This window comes from Pituophis catenifer, unplaced genomic scaffold (genome assembly GCF_029215685.1).
Source record: "Pituophis catenifer annectens isolate HBS135680 unplaced genomic scaffold, rPitCat1.0.hap2 SCAF_2, whole genome shotgun sequence".
Classification (NCBI taxonomy): domain Eukaryota; kingdom Metazoa; phylum Chordata; class Lepidosauria; order Squamata; family Colubridae; genus Pituophis; species Pituophis catenifer.
Window position 1 is genome coordinate 184486886 of NW_027256882.1, and position 17866 is coordinate 184504751.

Sequence of the window (17866 nt, forward strand, 5' to 3'; positions counted from 1 at the left end):
ATTCAAGGTGCTGGTGATGACCTATAAAGCCCAACATGGCTTAGGACCAGGATATTTGGCGGACCACTTACAGCCAGCAACGATATCCCATCGCCCGGTTCGCGCCCATAGAGAGGGCCTACTCAGGGTGCCGTTGGCTAGACAGTGGCGGCTGGGGCCCCCAGGGGTAGAGCCTTCTTGGTCAGTGTGCCCACCCTCTGGAATCAACTCCCCTTGGAGCTCCGATTAGCTCCTGACCTTCGCACCTTCCGCCGGGAATTAAAAACTTGGCTTTTCAAATCCCTTGACCTGGACTGATGATGGGGTTTTAATTGGTTTTAAGGGTTAATTTTAATTTTTTTTGATTTTGGTCTTTATTTTATATTGTGGCTTGTGTTTTATTGTTGTGAGCCGCCCTGAGTCCATTGTGAGATAGGGCGGCATATAAGCCGAATAAAATAAATAAATAAATAAATAAATAAATAAATAAATAAATAAATAAATAAATAAATAAATAAATAAATTTTCTTATCTAGCTTGGCGTGTAAGTATGCTGTTTGTACGTCAAATTGATATACATTCTCCCCTTGTATGGCAGCTATAGTAAGTGCAGTCTTCACACTTTCAGGCCGCACTGTAGGCGAGAAGGTGTCAACATAGTCATCAGGGAATCTCTGTGAGAAGCCCTGCGCAACCAACCTCGCCTTGTAAATAAATTTTCCATCCTCAATGGGCTTTTTCTTAAAGACCCATCTTGTGCCAATTACCTTTTTGTTCACTGGTAACTCTGTTGGTGTGAATACCTCTAGTTTCTTCCCCAACCACATGCTTATTGTTGGTTCCCTCTGCAGTTCCCTCTGTGAACAATACCTCTATCTTAGAATTTTCACTTATCTTCACAGTGCTGAGGAAATTATGATCAATGTCAGGTATATATAAAACATCATCAACTTCCCCAAGCCTAGGAATAAAAACCTTACCAATGCCAATAACTCTAACCCTTTTACCGTTTGCAACCTTAACCATAGATTTATATCCCCTCAATTCAGTAAACAAACTTCGGTAAGTCACAATGTTTGCTGGCCCCACTGTCCAACAACCAGAGTTTATCACATTGTTTTCTTGAGAGATCTGATTCAGATGTCTCAACCACAGTAACAAGGTTATTAGCAAAATCAAATTTGTCCTTATCATCCTTCTTTGGCCATCTACCCCTTCTCTGACTAGAAGGGTTACCTTGTGGCTTCCCATGTGGGGTAGGTGATCTTTTTCTATACCGACCACCAGAGGGCGCCCTTTGGCGTGCTCTAACATTACATGGGCAATCCCTCTTGTAATGACCCTTAGACCCACAATTGAAACATTCTCCAACAGTAAAGATCTTATCAGGGCTATTTCATCTTCTCATTTGCCTATCCTTCCCATGGAAGGTTGCTCTATCTTTTCTCAAGTTGTCTTCAGCAATTATCTTACCAGACAGAACTTCCAGGGACATATTTTCAGGGCTAATGTTGTCCAATCAGGACACAAAATTATCCCAACTAGGGTCCAGGGAGTTGATTATAATACTAATCAAACTTTGTTCATCTACATGCTGCCCCCTTAGGCTTAACTCCTCTCTCATCTTATTAAATCCACAAAGATGTGCATTCATATCGATACCTGGTTTCAATTTTGCAGAATGAAATTCCCTGGAAATTCTGCTTGTTGCATTTGAATTCTTGCAACAAAACAGTTTAAACAATTTTTGCCAAACCTCACATATAGTTAAACCATGTGGAATACTGGGATACAAAGCAGGGTCAATGGCTGATAGCAAAACACAAAATGCTTTGTGATGCAAAAGATCAATCTCCATAGTTCAGGGTTTGTGGGGAGGGTCAAGCAATAACGATAACACATCCTCCCTCATTAGAATAATTAGAATAATTCTTAGACCACTCCTCTAAATTCTTTCCACTAACATTTAAGGTTTTAAAACCAGATGGCAAAATATTTGCATTTGAAGACGTAGGGTTAGAAAAATGTTGCCTCCCATGATGTTGCAAATTTTAAAACTGGCAATAGGGCATAGGAATCATGGCAGTTGACCTAAAGACTGCCGATTGGTCACTCGATGGTGGCCCCCCTTCAATAGAGGGGGTCAAATTTTCAGGCTGTATGTGCTCAGGAATCATCCGTGCCTGTGGTGCAGAATGCAAAGACCTCCTCGGCTGCCCCCCTGCAGAAAATCTTGAGCGTTCTCCTGGAACATTAACTTCAGTTGGCATAGTCCCAGAAGTGGCTCCAAAAAGTGAGGGGACCCCGGAAATGCCCACCCCGTTTGCAACAGATGAAGAACGGGTCATAGATGTCGAGGGAGTATTAACACGAGTTGCAGTTTCACATTGAGCAAGGAGCAACTTAAAGTCAGTTCCAAAATGTGCAGTTAATGTCTCAATGGCACTCGTTGTTGTGGCTCCGTTACCTGAGCCTGTGTCATCGGCAGGAGAGGACTCCGAGAGTGAAGGAGAGGAGTTGGCAAGACCTCCCTCTCCAGGACCCTCCTCTCTGGCAATGCCTTCGGTGTCCGCCGAAGGGCAAGAGATAGGGCCGGGGCCAAGCACGTCCACGCAGCCACAGGTGGACAGTGATAAGGGTAATGAGTCTTGGCTGGATCCTCGGCAGCGTCGCAGAGATAAGCGCACGCAACAGAAGAAAAGGCGTGCCGGAGATTAGGCTGAGTCACTGGACCACACCCCACAGGGTATAAAAGGGGGTGAGGTGGCCATTCAGACTCTGTGACAGACAAAACTAACTACTATCGAGTCACATTGCATCTTTGGAAACAACATTATTGGCCTTGGATTTATTTTACGAAATGGACAATTCTTGACTGTGTGTATTTTGTTTATTGAGTAAAAGTTCTTGGCAAGCAGCTACTGGGTTGCTGCCAAGCGTCTTATTGGAAGAATCGGTTGTCTGCCAGCTTATTTAACCTCCGGCTGTCTGTTTGTGTGCGTGTGTGAGATGGGGACAGAACACTCGTAACTTCAGATTCAGGAGGTGAATTCCTTACATTCAAGGCTGTACCCGTCACCACATTGGTCATCTGGGTAGTAACCCGCTCAGACAGCATTGGCGGCGTTTGAGATGCAACCGGAGCGAACAATGCTGCAGTTGGAGGGGGGGGGTAAAACTTTCAGCTGCAGATTGTGCAGATTCAACTGCAGATTGTGGATTCCTACAATTTTGTGATTGCCTTGCAGAACTTGCAGAAGTGCTGCCTTAAATTTAAAAGACTTTTTCACAGCCATATCAACCAGGGCCGGTGTTTGAGTAGGGGAGGGGCTGCTTGTAAAGTCGCACTTTTAAAGTGGGTGGGTGGGAGATATGTCTCCATGTCTCCTAGCTTTTTCAAAATCAGCTGAAGTTGGCTAACACTAATTCAAAAGCAACCGCATTATAATGCCTGAAGGAGAATTCACCCACTGCTTTGATTTTGCCATATATAAAGTACATCCACCAAATCGGTTGCTGAACAATTTTGGTAGCTTTCATGTGTTTGCATACACAGGCACAAGTGTGGCAAAAAACAAATCAGTTTGAATTCTCCTTTAGGCTTAAAAGACCTTTAGCCTTGTAATCCCAAATAATTAAAAAAGTAGTCTGGTCTCCTATCCTTTCCCTGGCTGCATCCCGTTGGCAGGCACTCACAGGCCCTGCTGCTGCTGCTTGCAAAGAGCCCCAAATAAAGATATGTGCAGTGTTCATAGAAGTTTGTTCATGTTTGTTTCAAACTATAGTCCGGCCTCCAACAGTCTGAGGGATCATTATCCCTCCTTAATTCATCATTGGATGCTTTAGGGGTGGATGGGTTGTGTTGATTCTTGCCTTCTGCCTGCTTCCAATGTCTCTCAATGCCCATCTTGGGGGTTTTAGTTGCAGTCTTAATTGCTGCAGTTCTCAGTCTGGTTTATTGTGTGGTCATCTGAAACATGATCAGGAGTTATTTTGAAGGAAATCCTGTTTGTTTTATTCCTTTTTCAATGGCCTATTTTAAGGAGCCTGAAGCTGCTGCTGAAATGAAGTTAGGCAAGTGGCAAGAAAGTTTGTGCTTTTTTTCTCTTTGGGGGGGTGGACCTTATTAAGTAAATAGATTCCTTGGCTTGAGCAAGTACATCTTAGGAAGGAGAAAGGCATAAAATGGACACTTAAATTGGCCACGCCCACCCAAGCACATGACCATCTAGCCACGCCCACCCAAGCACATGACCATCTAGCCACGCCCACCCAGCTAGTTCGGCCCCCCAACAGTCTGAGGGACTGTGAATCGGCCCCCTCTTTAAAAAGTTTGAGGACCCCTGCTCTACGAGCTGTGGTTTACCTTTCAGGGGAAAATTCAGCTGGGGCCAGACTACTCTGGGCTCTTCCTGAACACCTACGAGGACAAAGGCGAGAGCAGGTAGGTCGTTCCCAAGGATCCTGCTTGGAGGCTTATAATCTGGCTTATAATCCTGCTTGGAGGTTTATAATCTCACTACCTTGAATACTGTCCGGGAAAGAAAGGGAGATTGTACATCTAGGGAGTCATTCTAATGAAGGCCACCATACCATAATCATCATGCAGATAAATATCCATTTCTTTAAGAAAAAGGATGCCCTGTTCCAAAATAGAATGAAATGAATTTTGGTGACAATGCATCCAGCTGGATGAGCAAGATTATTACCTTTTTTAAATTATAAAGGATATTAACTAACACTTCTGTGATCAGCTGATATCCCCTGGAGTTCCCCAAGACTTTTTATAGCTGCTGCAGTGTTGGCTACTTCTTGTTTCTTCCTGGGGGGAAAAGATACAGGATGGGACAATGATGCAGTTTGATCATACAGGCCCTGAATTTAATGCATGTGTGGTCCAGCCAGCTGTATTGCTTCTGCTGTGAAGCACCCAATTTAGAACATAGAGAACATAGAATAATAGAGTTGGCAGGGACCTCAGAGGTCTTCTAATCCAACTCTCTGCTTGAGCAGGAGACCCTATATCCGTGATGGTGAACCTATAGCACGCGTGCCGGAAGTGGCACGCAGAGCCATGTCGCCCGGCACACGTGGCATCGCCCATTCTTCTTCTGGGTTTCCAGGGCACGCATGCGCACCAGCCAGCTAGTCTGCTGGTTACTGGTGCGCATGCGTGTGCAATGATCAGGTGGCCTTAATGTCTTAGTGAGTGTGCGCACTGGCCATGCCGTCATTGCCCGCATGCAGCTCCGGAACTCCGCCCTTTGCCAGCCAGGAGCGCTGCCGCCAGTCACTCCCGTGCACCTGGCTGCCTGCCTGCCTCGTCACCGCCACCATGAGGAAAGGCCCCGAAGTTGCACTGCCTGGAATCCACGTGGTCTGCTGCTGGGGGAGGCCAGGTATGGCTGGCTGGACGCTGCCTGGAGCTGAGCTCGAGGCTGGCAGGAGGAAGAACGTTGCCTCTTAGCCAGCTCGAACTGTCTGCTGCCGCAGCCTGCCGCCATCCCCTCTCCCCTGCCAGCTGCTCCTGCCACTGCCAGGGAAGCGGCTGTGCGAGAACCGCTGCCTCCAAGGGCGAGGGGGTGGTGATGGCAAGGATGGGCGGTCCGGGTCTTCCCTGTCTCCCTGCCCGAGCAGATTTCTAGCATAGCCCCAGGCCTCCAGAGGGAGGGAGGGAGGGAAGCCCCCACCTGCTGCTCCTGTCACCGCCACCCCCTTGCCCCCAGCAAGAGCGGTTGTCGTGCTGCCGCTTCTGCGGCAGCACCAGGAGCAACTGCCAGGGCAGAGAGGGCGGGGGCAGGCTGTAGTGGCAGGCCGTTCTCGCTGGGTAACAGGCTGCCCCTGGAGCAGGCAGGAGAAGGAGAAGCCACCAGCGGGGAGGCAAGCTGCCCCAGGAGGACTGGAGGAGAGCGCAGCTCCTCACTCATGGAGATCCACTGGTGGGGAAATGGTCGCGGAAAGCGGTACGAAATGCGCAAGCCAGGAAGCGGTCACGCCGCGAGGCTCCAACTCAGGGAGGAGAAGACGGAGGAAGGGGGTGGGGGAAAGTCCAAATGGCAGCTACCTGAAGCTAGCTACAGCGCGATCATGCAGGACGGTTGGAGAAGCGGCAGAAATAGCAGCCAAGGCTGGGCTTTCAGCGGGTAAGCAAAGTTCCCCTCTGCCATGGGGAACTTTGGAGAGGGCGGGGACAGGCTGTGCGAGCAGCCTGTCTCTTAGCTGGCGAGAACAGCTACAGCCTGCCCCCGGCCTCTCTCTCCAAAGTTCCTGACGGCAGAGGCAGCGTTGCTTACCCGCTGAAAGCGCAGCCTTGGCTGCTGTTGTGGCTCCGATCCCCGAGCCCATCTTATCAGAGAAAGAAGGCTCCGAACATGAAGGAGAGGAGCCAGCCAGGCCTCCCTCTCCAGGCCCCTCCTCTCTGGCTATGCCTCAGGTGTCTGCCGAAGGAGAGGAGATTGGCCAGGAGCCAGGTGTCTCCGATGACAGCGATGACGGTGATACGTCGTTCCTGGATCCGCGCCAACGAAGGCGAGATAAACGTTTGCAGCAGATGAGGAGGTGTGCCAGGGATTAAGCTGAGTCACTGGACCACACCCCACAGGCTATATAAGAGAGTGTGGTGGCCATTTAGACTCTGTGACAGACAAAGCTAACTTCTGGCTAATCACTTTGTACAACGCCTGAATCTGCTGAAGGTTTTTGTTTGAGCTGGACTGTTTTTGAAAACTGTGTGTATTTGTTGGTGTTTATCTGGTGGAGGAAAACTCCCTCTTCTTGAAGTAAAGCACTTGGCAGACGGTTATCATATTGCTGCCAAGTTCCTGATAACGAACCTTATGTGTGCCAAGGAATTCTTTAACCCCCGGCTGGCTGTTTGTGTGTGTGTGGGGACAGGGATAGAACAGGCTGCTCTTTCTGCCTCTTCTCCAACCACTTGGAGCCCTGCGTAATAGCGCTGCAGCTTGTTTGAGGTAGCCCCCCGTTTAGACTTCCCCCGCCCCCCTTCCTCCATCTTCTCCTTGAGTTGGAGCCTCTCAGCGTGGCGAGGCTGAGGAGGGGTGGGATAGTAGCTGCACAGATCCTGTGGTGCCGCCCGTGTCCCCTGCCCTGCAATAATGAAGCGCTTTGCCAAGGAAAGCAGAGTCTCTGGGGCGGGCGGGAGGCGAGATCTGGCATCGCGGGCATGGGAGACTGACAGCCTCCTATTTAGACTTTAGACTTCCCCCGCCGTTTAGACTTCCCCCGCCCCCCCTTCCTCCGTCTTCTCCTCCTTGAGTTGGAGCCTCACAGCGTGGCCGAGGCTGAGGAGGGGTGGGATAGTAGCTGCACGGATCCTGTGGTGCCGCCCATGTCCCCTGCCCTGCAATAATGAAGCGCTTTGCCAAGGAAAGCAGAATCTCTCGGGCAGGCGGGAGGCGAGATCTGGCATTGCCTCCCCGCTGGTGGCTTCTCCATCTCCTGGCTGCTCCAGGAGCAGCCTGTCTGTTACCCAGCAGGAATGGCCTGTCGCTATAGCCTTCCCCCACCCACCCCTGCCCCGCCAGCTGGTCCAGGGGTTCTGTCGGAGAAGTGGCAGAACTGTTGTTGCTGGGGGCAAAGGGGTGTGTGGCAGGGATAAAGGGTCCAGGGCTTCCCTCTCCCCCCACCCGAGCGGTATTCTGGCATGGCCCAGATCTCCGGGGGAAGGGATTGAAGCCCCATTCTGCTGCTCCTTCCGTTGTATGGAAAGATCAATATACTGCTTGAATTATCCGTTCCCTCCCTTCCCTCAATCCCATTTCATGCCTTCCCAACTTCCTCATCCTCTGCTTTCTGCTGTTTTCTCCAAGCAGCCAAGAGAGAATGGGCTTGTTTCTTTTTTTAAAAAAATATTTTTTATTGTTTACATATGAATATATTGAATACAGTGTAATTGTCCTGGCATTCCACTTACCATAAAACAAAAGTAAAAAACAGAATAACATATATACTATTTTAAATAGTGCTAGTGTTGCACAATAATTTCTGACCGTGATATTCTAGTATCTCAACTTATCTATCATTCTAATACTTATATTCCTATATCGATATTAACAATAATATCTCTTTCCATGTCCACCTAACCTGATTCTTTCACATTCCAATTTCTACCTCGTGTTTCCAACCATTGATAGAATCTATTCCATGTTGAATAGTATTCTGTATCTCCTTTATCTTTTACTTTTAGTGTTAGTCTCAGGGTTCACCCCAGGGTTCATCTAGCAGGTTCTGATGGTTCTGGAGAACCGGTAGTGGAAATTTTGAGCAGTTCAGAGAACCGGTAATGGAAATTTTGAGTAGTTCAGAGAACAGGCAAATACCACCTCTGGCTGGCCCCAGAGTGGGGTGGGAATGGGGTTTTTGCAATATCCTTCCCCTGCCATGCCCACCAAGCCACACCACACCCATCAAGCCACACCCATACCAGTAATAAAAAAAAAAATGGATTTCACCACTGTCCATTTCCGCACAGTCTAGTATCTTCCTTATCGTCTCATCCTCTGAAGAGGTATTTGCATTTTTTTTTTTAATACAATTTTATTGATTTTTTATACACAAATAAAATATAATAATAATTTTGTTTAACATCGGATTCACAGTGTTTATACATATATACATGAATAAGTGTCTGGTGTCATTTGTACTATACATTTCTAATTAATTTCTGCACCTTTTGTTTCTTCCTTAATTCTATCATTTATCCATTCGTACCATCTTCCCCACAGTATTTGCATTGTTCCACTGCTGCACATATACAATTCTTGCTGCAGTCAAGATATGTAATATTAGATATATTGTCCCTTTGTCATAGTCATCTGATATACCTAATAAAACAATTCTGATTTGTTTCTGATCATTTTTTCTAGCCATGTATGGATTTGTGTCCAAAATTTCCTTGCCTTTATGCAAGTCCACCACATATGTTAATTATGTGCCTGGTATCTGTTTACATTTCCAACAGTTTGGGGACATATTGTTAAACATTTTAGCCAATCTTGCCGGGGACAGATGCCACCTATAGAACATTTTATAGTAATTTTCCTTATATGATGTGGCCATTGTCAGTTTCCGGTTTCTATCCCAAAGCTTTTGCCATTTATCCAAATCTATACTATATCCAGTTTTTGGCCCATACTATCATCGTCTCTTTAACTTGTTCTTCCATTTTATAATTTGATAATTGTATACTAACCAGAAATATAAGGCAAGATGAGCAAATCAAAGGAATGGAAATCAAAAAAGTATAAACTACCAGCATTTGCAGATCATTTAGTTTTTATCTTAGAGGAACCATTAGAATCAGGCCCGAGATCAGGGGTAAAATCTAAAATTTGTTACTACTGGTTCTGTGGGTGTGGCTTGGTGGGGGAGGGGGTAATGTGACTGGGTGGGTGTGGCCAACTTTTTTTTTTCCTTTTAAAAGCATTTTTTCTACAACATGGAGAGGTTGCAGAAAAAAATGCTTTTAGAAGCTTCTGACGATCAGGCAACTCAGCTGGGATCGTCAGAGGCTTTTAAAGGCATTTTTCCCCCTACAACCTCTTCAGCAGAAGAGATTGCAGAAAAAAATGCTTTTAAAAGCCTCTGACGATCCCAGCTGAGCCGCGCGATTATCAGAGACTTTTTTTTTTTTTACTTTTAAAAGCATTTATTTGGCCAAAGAGGTAGAAAAAATGCTTTTAAAAGTAAAAAAACAGCCTCTGATGATCATGCGCCTCAGCTGGGCATTGGGGGGGGGGCAGGGATTTTTGCTACCGGTTCTCCGAATTACCTGCTGCCATCACTACCAGATCGGGTGATCCAGTCCGAACTGGGAGCATTTCACCTCTGCCCAAGACTCATAGAGATATTAGAGAAATATGGAGAGGTTATTAAAAATAAATAAGGAAAAAACCAAAATGATAGTTAAAATCTTACAAACATACATAAGGATGAATTAATAAAGAAAATGGATATCCAGATAGTGAAAAAAGTGAAATACGTAGGAATCTATCTAACAGCAAGATGTACAATTAAGGAGGACAATTATATAAAATTAATGCATCAAATTAAGCTGGATATGGAGAGATGGAAAAGCTTGCAACTTTCTATGATGGGTAGAATAGCCACAATAAACTCAAGGTGCAGAATTTATTTAATATTCCTTCCTCCTCTTAGTTTCCCCACAACCAACAATCTAAGAAGTGGCTGGGAAAGAGTGACTGGTCATTCAGCCATTTTTAAAACCTAAAATGGGACTAGTTTCCGCTGTACAAGAAGACACTACAATACCTAGTGCAATGGAAGGGATATCCATTGTCGGAGACCACCTGGGTAAAAAGTTCAGATGTAAAAGCAGATAGATTGACTAAGATTGACTAGGGATGGGAGGGGTGGCTGATGGAAGACTTATTTTCTGTTTGAATTTTCCAGGAACTTCTCTTGAGTTAAGGGGGGAGGTCCGACTGTCAACTCTGAAGCAAACCTGGCTGAAGCCATCTTTTGCTGCCTCATAGTTGCCATGAACTCTGAAAGGTTCAGAGTTCTGAACTCATGGAAAGCCAGTAGATAGACTGGCTAACAGTCAAAACAAAACATTTTATTGTGGGAACCAAGGTCATCCTAACAGGTGGCAGTTGAAGGAAGAGAGAAGTGACCAAGCGGCCTGCCAGCTACTTACATTGGATGTGACTGGTGAAATCTGGGGAGGGAACCATTTGTTCTTTTAATTAGGCTAAAACCAGGGGAACTTTTAGAGTTGGTTTTCACTAGCTGTGCCAATATGATGTATCCAATAAGCATGTTCTTTGAGGAAATCTATCTGCCACAGAGTTCTGCGTTACTTGGAATACAGACACAGGTAGTCCTCGACTTACAACAGTTAATTTAGTGACTATTCAAAGTTACAACAGCACTGAAAAAAGTGATTTATGACCGTTTTTCAGACTTACAACCATTGCAACTTACCCATGGTCACGTGATCAAAATTCAAACACTTGGCAATTGGTTCATATTTATGATCATTGTTGCTGTGTCCTGGGGTAATGTGATCCCCTTTAGCGACCTTCTGACAAAGTCAATGGGGAAGCCAGATTCACTTAACAACTGGGTTATTAACTTCAATTGCAGTGATTCACTTAATAACTGAGGCAAGAAAAGTCGTAAAATGGGACATAACTCAGTTAACCAATGTCTCACTTAATAGAAATTTTGGGTCCAATAGTGGTTGTAAGTCAAGTCACTACTTACCTGTAGTGGCTAAGGCAGTGATGGCGAACCTTTTCGGCACCGAGTGCAGAGTGCCTAAAAGGTTGTGTGGAAACGTTGCGCATGCATGTGTGCTCATTGGGGCTGCGCTCTGGAAAAGCCAAACTTCCGGGTTCTAGCGTGCATGCATGCCGACGATCAGCTGGCTGACATGCATGCGCACTCTGATTTTTGGCACTACCACGCATGTGAAGGACAGCTGATCTGACGCATGTCTGCATGCCAGAAACCCAGAAGACAAACAGGCAAGGCCGCGCATGCCGGGCGACATGGCTTTGTGAGCCACTTTGGGCACACGTGCCATAGGTTTGCCATCACAGGGCTAAGGTATGATCTAGAATCCAGGAGGCTGTGATTTTTAGCTCTGACTTAGGCATGAAAGCTGCTGAATTTGGGTCCAGTCATTCTCTCTCAACTCAATCAACCTCAAAGGATGTTTTATTGTAGAAATACAATAAAATAGGAGGGAAAAATATTAGGTATCGATATTTTTGAGTTACAGGCTGTTTTGTACATATTACAGCAATTAAGAGTTTACCATGTAAGGAGTAAGGAGAAAATATCTAGACTTTACTTTGTACTGTACATTTACTTTGTACTGTAGGAAGTTAGCACCTACCCCTTTCCTAGAAGAATGAAATATTTTAGGAAATATTAAAAAGGCAGAATATTATGTTTCCCTGGATGAGAAATGGAGAAGCATATTTTAAAGATGAAGCAGCTCCCATCTTCCTGCCCCCACCCTTTGTCAATGGGCCAGAGGCAGAAACTCAATCTTTGTCAATGGATTATCATCTGCAACACAATAGGACCCATCTAGCAACAGAAACTAACACAATAGGACCCATCTAGCAACAGAAACTCACCACATGGCACCTGGGAAGATTACATCAGCCAGCAAGGCTAGCTAAGACCTCCTGGGAGTCTGACAACCAATCAGGATACTTTTTCTGGGCCCCAGGAAGTTCAAAGCCAGAGAGGGCATAAAACCCGGGGACTCACTGCGTCTCACCCCTTTTCTGTTCAGGAACTCAAACCATGTGATCCTGTCCACCATTAAACCATCTTTCCAAGCAGTCTCTATGTTTCCAGTGTCTTTTTCCCAACTTGGAGCTGAACCCAGAAGGATATTTCTTCTAACAGTACTTAAAAAAAACAGTTTGCTTGACCAATGAGTGGTTAGTTTCACACCACACAAATAAGTTCACATTTTAAAGTACCCATTCTACCTGTGTTTACTTTTATGTTGCTCCTGACATATAACTTTCATTTCGCTATAACAGGATTGTTATCTTTTAGTTTCTTCCAACAAATACTAATTCCCTTGCAACTGGGTACCTCTCTTTATTAAGTTTTCATATGATGCTTCTTTTCTTGCCTTCTGAAGAAAAAGTTGACTCCCTCCTCTGACAGCTCCTCAAATATTGGAAGACTTAAGTTACCCGTTTTTCTCTTCGTTATACTACACATACCCAGTTCCCGCAACCGTTCGTTGTAGTTTACCCTCCAGTCCCCAATCATGTTTGTTGTCCTTTTCGTGCAGAAAATACTAAAGAATACAGAATTCTTTTTAGAATACTGGCGACCAAAACTGCGAGTATGGTTTTACCAGTGCAATCAACCAATGTTTCCCATGAGGAAATAAAGTTTGGTATCGGATCGAATGGCAATAATATGTAATATAAGGCGCAATAAAATAGAATGCATCACCAGTCGTTTCAGCTAAATACTCTGTGAAAAGTAAATCGGACTTAAGTGATTGGCCATTTTCTTGTGATAGAAATATTGTCCAATAAAGAGCGAAAGTAACTTGAAGGGTGGGGTGGCCTCTTGTTTTGATGATTCGTTGTTTTAAAGAGATGGATAGGTCGCTTACCAAATTAAAAAAAACATAAAGAGGCCAAAGGGCGAGGGCAGGGTTATACTAAGGCAGGATTATACTATACACATTGTGCTCTTAAAGCTGCTATTGGCTGTTTGAACCGAGAGTCTGTCGAATGACACATAATTTGTCCTATTAGAATGCTGACTGGAAACAGACATAATTGATAAATGCCATCCTATCGTTATGGGAGCCTGCTAAATTCTCCTTTACTATTGGCTTTGAACGGGAAATGACAGTTTCTATTAGCAATAGTAATAGTGATTGACAGATTTAGGGCGGGCCGAGGAGCAAACGGGCGTCGCTGAGGCCGGATGAGAAGAATCCAAAGGGGAAGTTTGTGGGTTGTTGCCTGGGGCTGTGAAAGGAAGCTGTGGAGTGTGGGGGGATTTACCCCCCCAGGTCGTTGCTATGGGCAACCGAGGAATGGAAGAGTTGATTCCGCTGGTGAACAAGCTACAGGATGCTTTCAGCTCTATTGGACAAAGCTGCCACCTCGACCTGCCACAAATCGCTGTGGTGGGTGGTCAGAGCGCGGGGAAGAGCTCGGTCCTCGAGAACTTCGTCGGCCGGTAAGTCGAGCTGTAGTTCTAACGAAGGAAAGGCAGATAGGGGAGGGGGCAAAATGCCGAGGGATTCTTTTGACCCGCCGGTTTATAGTAGCCGACGGAGTTTGCGGAAATGCCTTCTGAGAACGTCACGCACGTCTCCTGCGATGATTTCGAAACAGCCACCATTAGAGTGGTGGCCTTGGTGTAACCGTTCTCTGTGAATAACTTCTTTCGCTAAAACGTATCCTATCCCGTGAACGTTCCGGTGACGCTAGTTGCGTTAGCTGAGCAAGAAGCGCACAGAGATACCAGAAGTAGCGGTCTCGAACAGAGGTTTCTGTGTGGGTTGTCACGGGTGATTTGGCGAGGCGGGGCGACGTTTTCTGGCAGATGGCACACTCCCGTCCTTCTTTCCTAGCCTCATTGACAGGGGGAGGCGGGTGTCCGAAGAGTCCTCGCCTCCTGTCTTTTGAGGTAAATGGTAGGATGGTGCTCGAAGCGACCTTCGTGCTCTCTCCACCCTTATCTTGTTTCCGAAGATGCCGGTTCATTGTTTCCTGGAAATTGTGGTCTGGTTCTCATGTTATATGTTCATCTGTAATTGTGCAGCTGATTGTATGAATAAATTATGAAAATTGAAGTGATTTTTCATGTAGACGTTTTAAGTTTTTCTTTTGTAAAATATCTCCTGGTGTATTAATGTTCTTTGTGGTCCACATTTTTTATTACTTTGCTGCTTGCAGAAACTTTCTAGTGACTAATTTGTTTATGAATTATTTCTGTTACTAAACAGAAGATACGTTTTTAAGACCCTCCTTTAAAGTTGCATGAGTAGAAAAGGCATTAATTACCTCCTTTTATATGCAGATGGTACATCAGTCTTAGAATAATGATTTAAAAATCTTATTAACCTGGACTTGTGTACAAATAGTCCTCTGCTTTGGACAGTTGAAGTTCTGATGGCTGCCACCTCTCCCCTTCCTTGCATATTGGGTGCTTGGCAGCCAACTCGCATTTATGGCCGTTTGCAGTTTCCCATGGTCATGTGACTATGAGTCATGACATTTTTGGCTGCAAACTGGCATTCACTTCTGGTTTCCTTCAAAAAATGCCCATTGGGTACAATTGGTTTGCTTAACTACTATGACATTTCTTAATTACTACAAAAAGGTCGTTAAATGGGTGTGATGACCCACTTAACCAACTTGAATTATGATTACAATTTAGGCTTAATTATGGTCATAAACCGAGGACTACCTATAGTATTTTTTCCCACAATTAGCCATATTTGTCATTACAAGCTACTTTTTTTTAAATAGAAAAATCTGTTTATCTTGCACTTCTCTTCCAGAAGCACAAGGTAGATCTCTCCCCTTTTTTTTTAACTTTTTTTTTTATTTTTTAAACAAACAAAACATAAAACATCCTTCATCCATTACAATTTTAAGCAGTGTGTTGATCGGTTACAAATCCCTTGTGCTTCTTCCCCATAATCATATTTTACTAATTATCCAATTTCTCATATAATCAACCTGATATATATCTTTATTCTCATTTATAATTTATTCAACAATGGCATTATTCAAAAAAAATATATTTTCACATATTATATTCTAACATTCATTTTATATTTCATATTTCATTTCCATGTTTTATTATCTAGCCCCGTGATGGCGAACCTATGGCCATATTGGTGGGCACGCTAAGGTGTTGCCTTAGCTCAGCTTCAGCACCCTTGTGCTTTGGGTCTTCTGGGCCCACTGGACGTGTTTCCGGCCTCCGGAGTGGTGGGGAAGGCTGTTTTTGCCCTCCCCAGGCTCCTAGAAAGCCTCGAGCCTGGGGAGGGCAAAAAACGGGCCTACCGGGCCCACTAGGCCATCACATGTCAAAAGCGGAGGGAACATGGGGAGGGTTGCGCGCACATGCATGGGGAGGCAGGGCACATAGAATTATGAGTGTGGGTATACGCCCGTGCAACCACCCCACACTCCCCCAGCTTTTGGCACATGATGGGAAAAAGGTTAGCTATCACTGATCTAGCCATTGGTAAAATAAATCCCATATCTTATAATATTGTTTATCTTCTTGTTCTCTAATTTCAAATGTCAATTTACTCATTTCAGCACATTCTTAATAACTTCATCTTGCATTGGCATTTTCTCATTTTTCCAGTTTTTAGCAAACACAATTCTAGCTGCTGTCAATACATTCACAATCAAATATCTCAATTCTCTATGTTTCTGGTATAATTCCTAATAAAAAAATCTCTGGTTTAAAGTCTGTGTTTTTTTTAATCATTTTTTCCAACCATGGGTGGATTTTAGTCCAGTATCTTTTAGCTTCTACACATGTCCACCCCATATGGTAATATGAGCTTGGTGTCTGATGACATTTCCAACACTTTTCAGATTTATTCTTGAACATTTTGGCTATTCTCGTCGGGGGTAAATGCCACCTGTAAAACATCTTATACAAGTTTTCCTTATATGCTGTTGACATTGTCATTTTATAATTTTGCAACAACAATTTTTGCCATTTCTTTAAATCAATTCCATAACCAAAATTTTCCCCCCATGCAATCATTGTTTCTTTAACTTGTTCTTCTTCTAATTTTACCTCTAATAAATAACCATACAATTTTTTAATTACATATTCATCAGAACCTATTAAGATTTTATCTAAATTAGTCAAAGTGTTGTAAAGATTTTCTTTCTTACAATCTTCATCATATCTAGAATGTATTTGCAAATAAGAAAACCAATTTATCTTTAAACCTTGTTCTTCCAGTTCTTGCTTCAATTTAAGTTCACCCTTTTCATCCAATAATTCACTATATCTAACAATTTGTTCCCTTCTAAATGTTGTTAAATGTGAAAATGCTTCAATCGTTGATACCCAGATTGGAATTTTCAAATAATGTTGTTTTTTAATCTTCTCCCAATTTAATAACAAAGCCGCTCGTATGTAGTGTCTTCTAAAGTACCCCTATGCTTTTGTTCCCTTATACCAGTGGTTCTCAACCTTCCTAATGCTGCGACCCATTAATACAGTTCCTCATGTTGAGGTGACCCCCAACCAGGGGTGGGTTCTAAATTTTTTTACTATCGGTTCTGTGGGCGTGGCTTATTTTGTGGGTGTGGCTTGGAGGTCATGTGACTGGGTGGCCATGGCTATGTGTATAGGGACTACTCAGAGGGCTGAAAAAAGTCATTTCTGACAGATCCTCGCACTTTTGACTGGTCCTCACACTTATGACCATCCTCACATTTATGCCCGTGCAGCATTCTTAACAACCATGTCACTCATTTCACAACTGCTTCTCTTCACCATGGTGATAAGATAGGGCAAAAAACGTAAATGTGAGGACAGTCGTAAATTCGAGGACTGGTCAAAAGTGCGAGGACCAGTCAAAAATAATTTTTTCAGCCCTCTGAGTAGTCCCTGTGCACAAAAGGACTACCCAGAGGGCTGAAAAAAGTGATTCTGATAGGTCCTCGCACTTTTGACCGGTCTTCGCACTTATGACTGGTCATCATGCCCATTGAAGCATTCTTAACAACCATGTCACTCATTTCACAACTGCTTCTCTTCACCATGGTGACAAGATAGGGCAAAAACGTAAAATGTGAGGACAGTCGTAAGTTCGAGGACTGGTCAAAAGTGCGAGGACCAGTCAAAAATAACTTTTTCAGCCCTCTGAGTAGTCCATATGCATAAAAGGATACAGCAATAGAGAGGGATGACGGAAGGGAAGGGAAATTAGAGTAGGAGTGAGGGTAAGAAAGGGAGGAAGAGAGGAGGAGAAGGAGAAAGGAAGAGGAAGTAGGAAGGAGAAGAAGGGGGGAAGAGAAAGTAAGAAGGAAAGAAAAGAGAGAGGTGGTAGGTTTGAGGAGAAAGATTGCTGTACAATAAAAAAGATGAAAGGGAAGAAAACCAACCCCAAATAAATATAAAGATATTAAGATAAAGAATGAATTGTTAAACTTTAAAGAATAAAAGAGAACAAACATGAATAAATAGCAATAATTAGAAACACACATACAAACATACAATGTATTTTCTTTGAACAGAGTATTTGGCCGGTTCACAAATTTAACCAGTGTTTAGTCATTTCAATTAAATTTACAATTTCTATATTTTCTTTTTGCCATATTTATAAAAAACTCTCTGCGCATGCTTGAAGATGGCG

General features: G+C 44.1%; 1 protein-coding gene across 9 annotated transcripts in view; it reads left to right on the plus strand.

Moving 5' to 3' along the window:
* The first annotated feature begins 13450 nt into the window (after window positions 1-13450).
* Window positions 13451-17866, plus strand: part of DNM2 (dynamin 2) — a 238751-nt gene continuing 234335 nt past the window's right edge. For all 9 annotated transcript variants that reach the window (XM_070938319.1, XM_070938320.1, XM_070938322.1 and 6 more), the window contains exon 1: window positions 13451-13698. In XM_070938319.1, coding sequence (XP_070794420.1) covers window positions 13538-13698 — 161 coding nt within the window. In that variant the 5' untranslated portion in view covers window positions 13451-13537. The remainder of the gene's footprint in view (window positions 13699-17866) is intronic.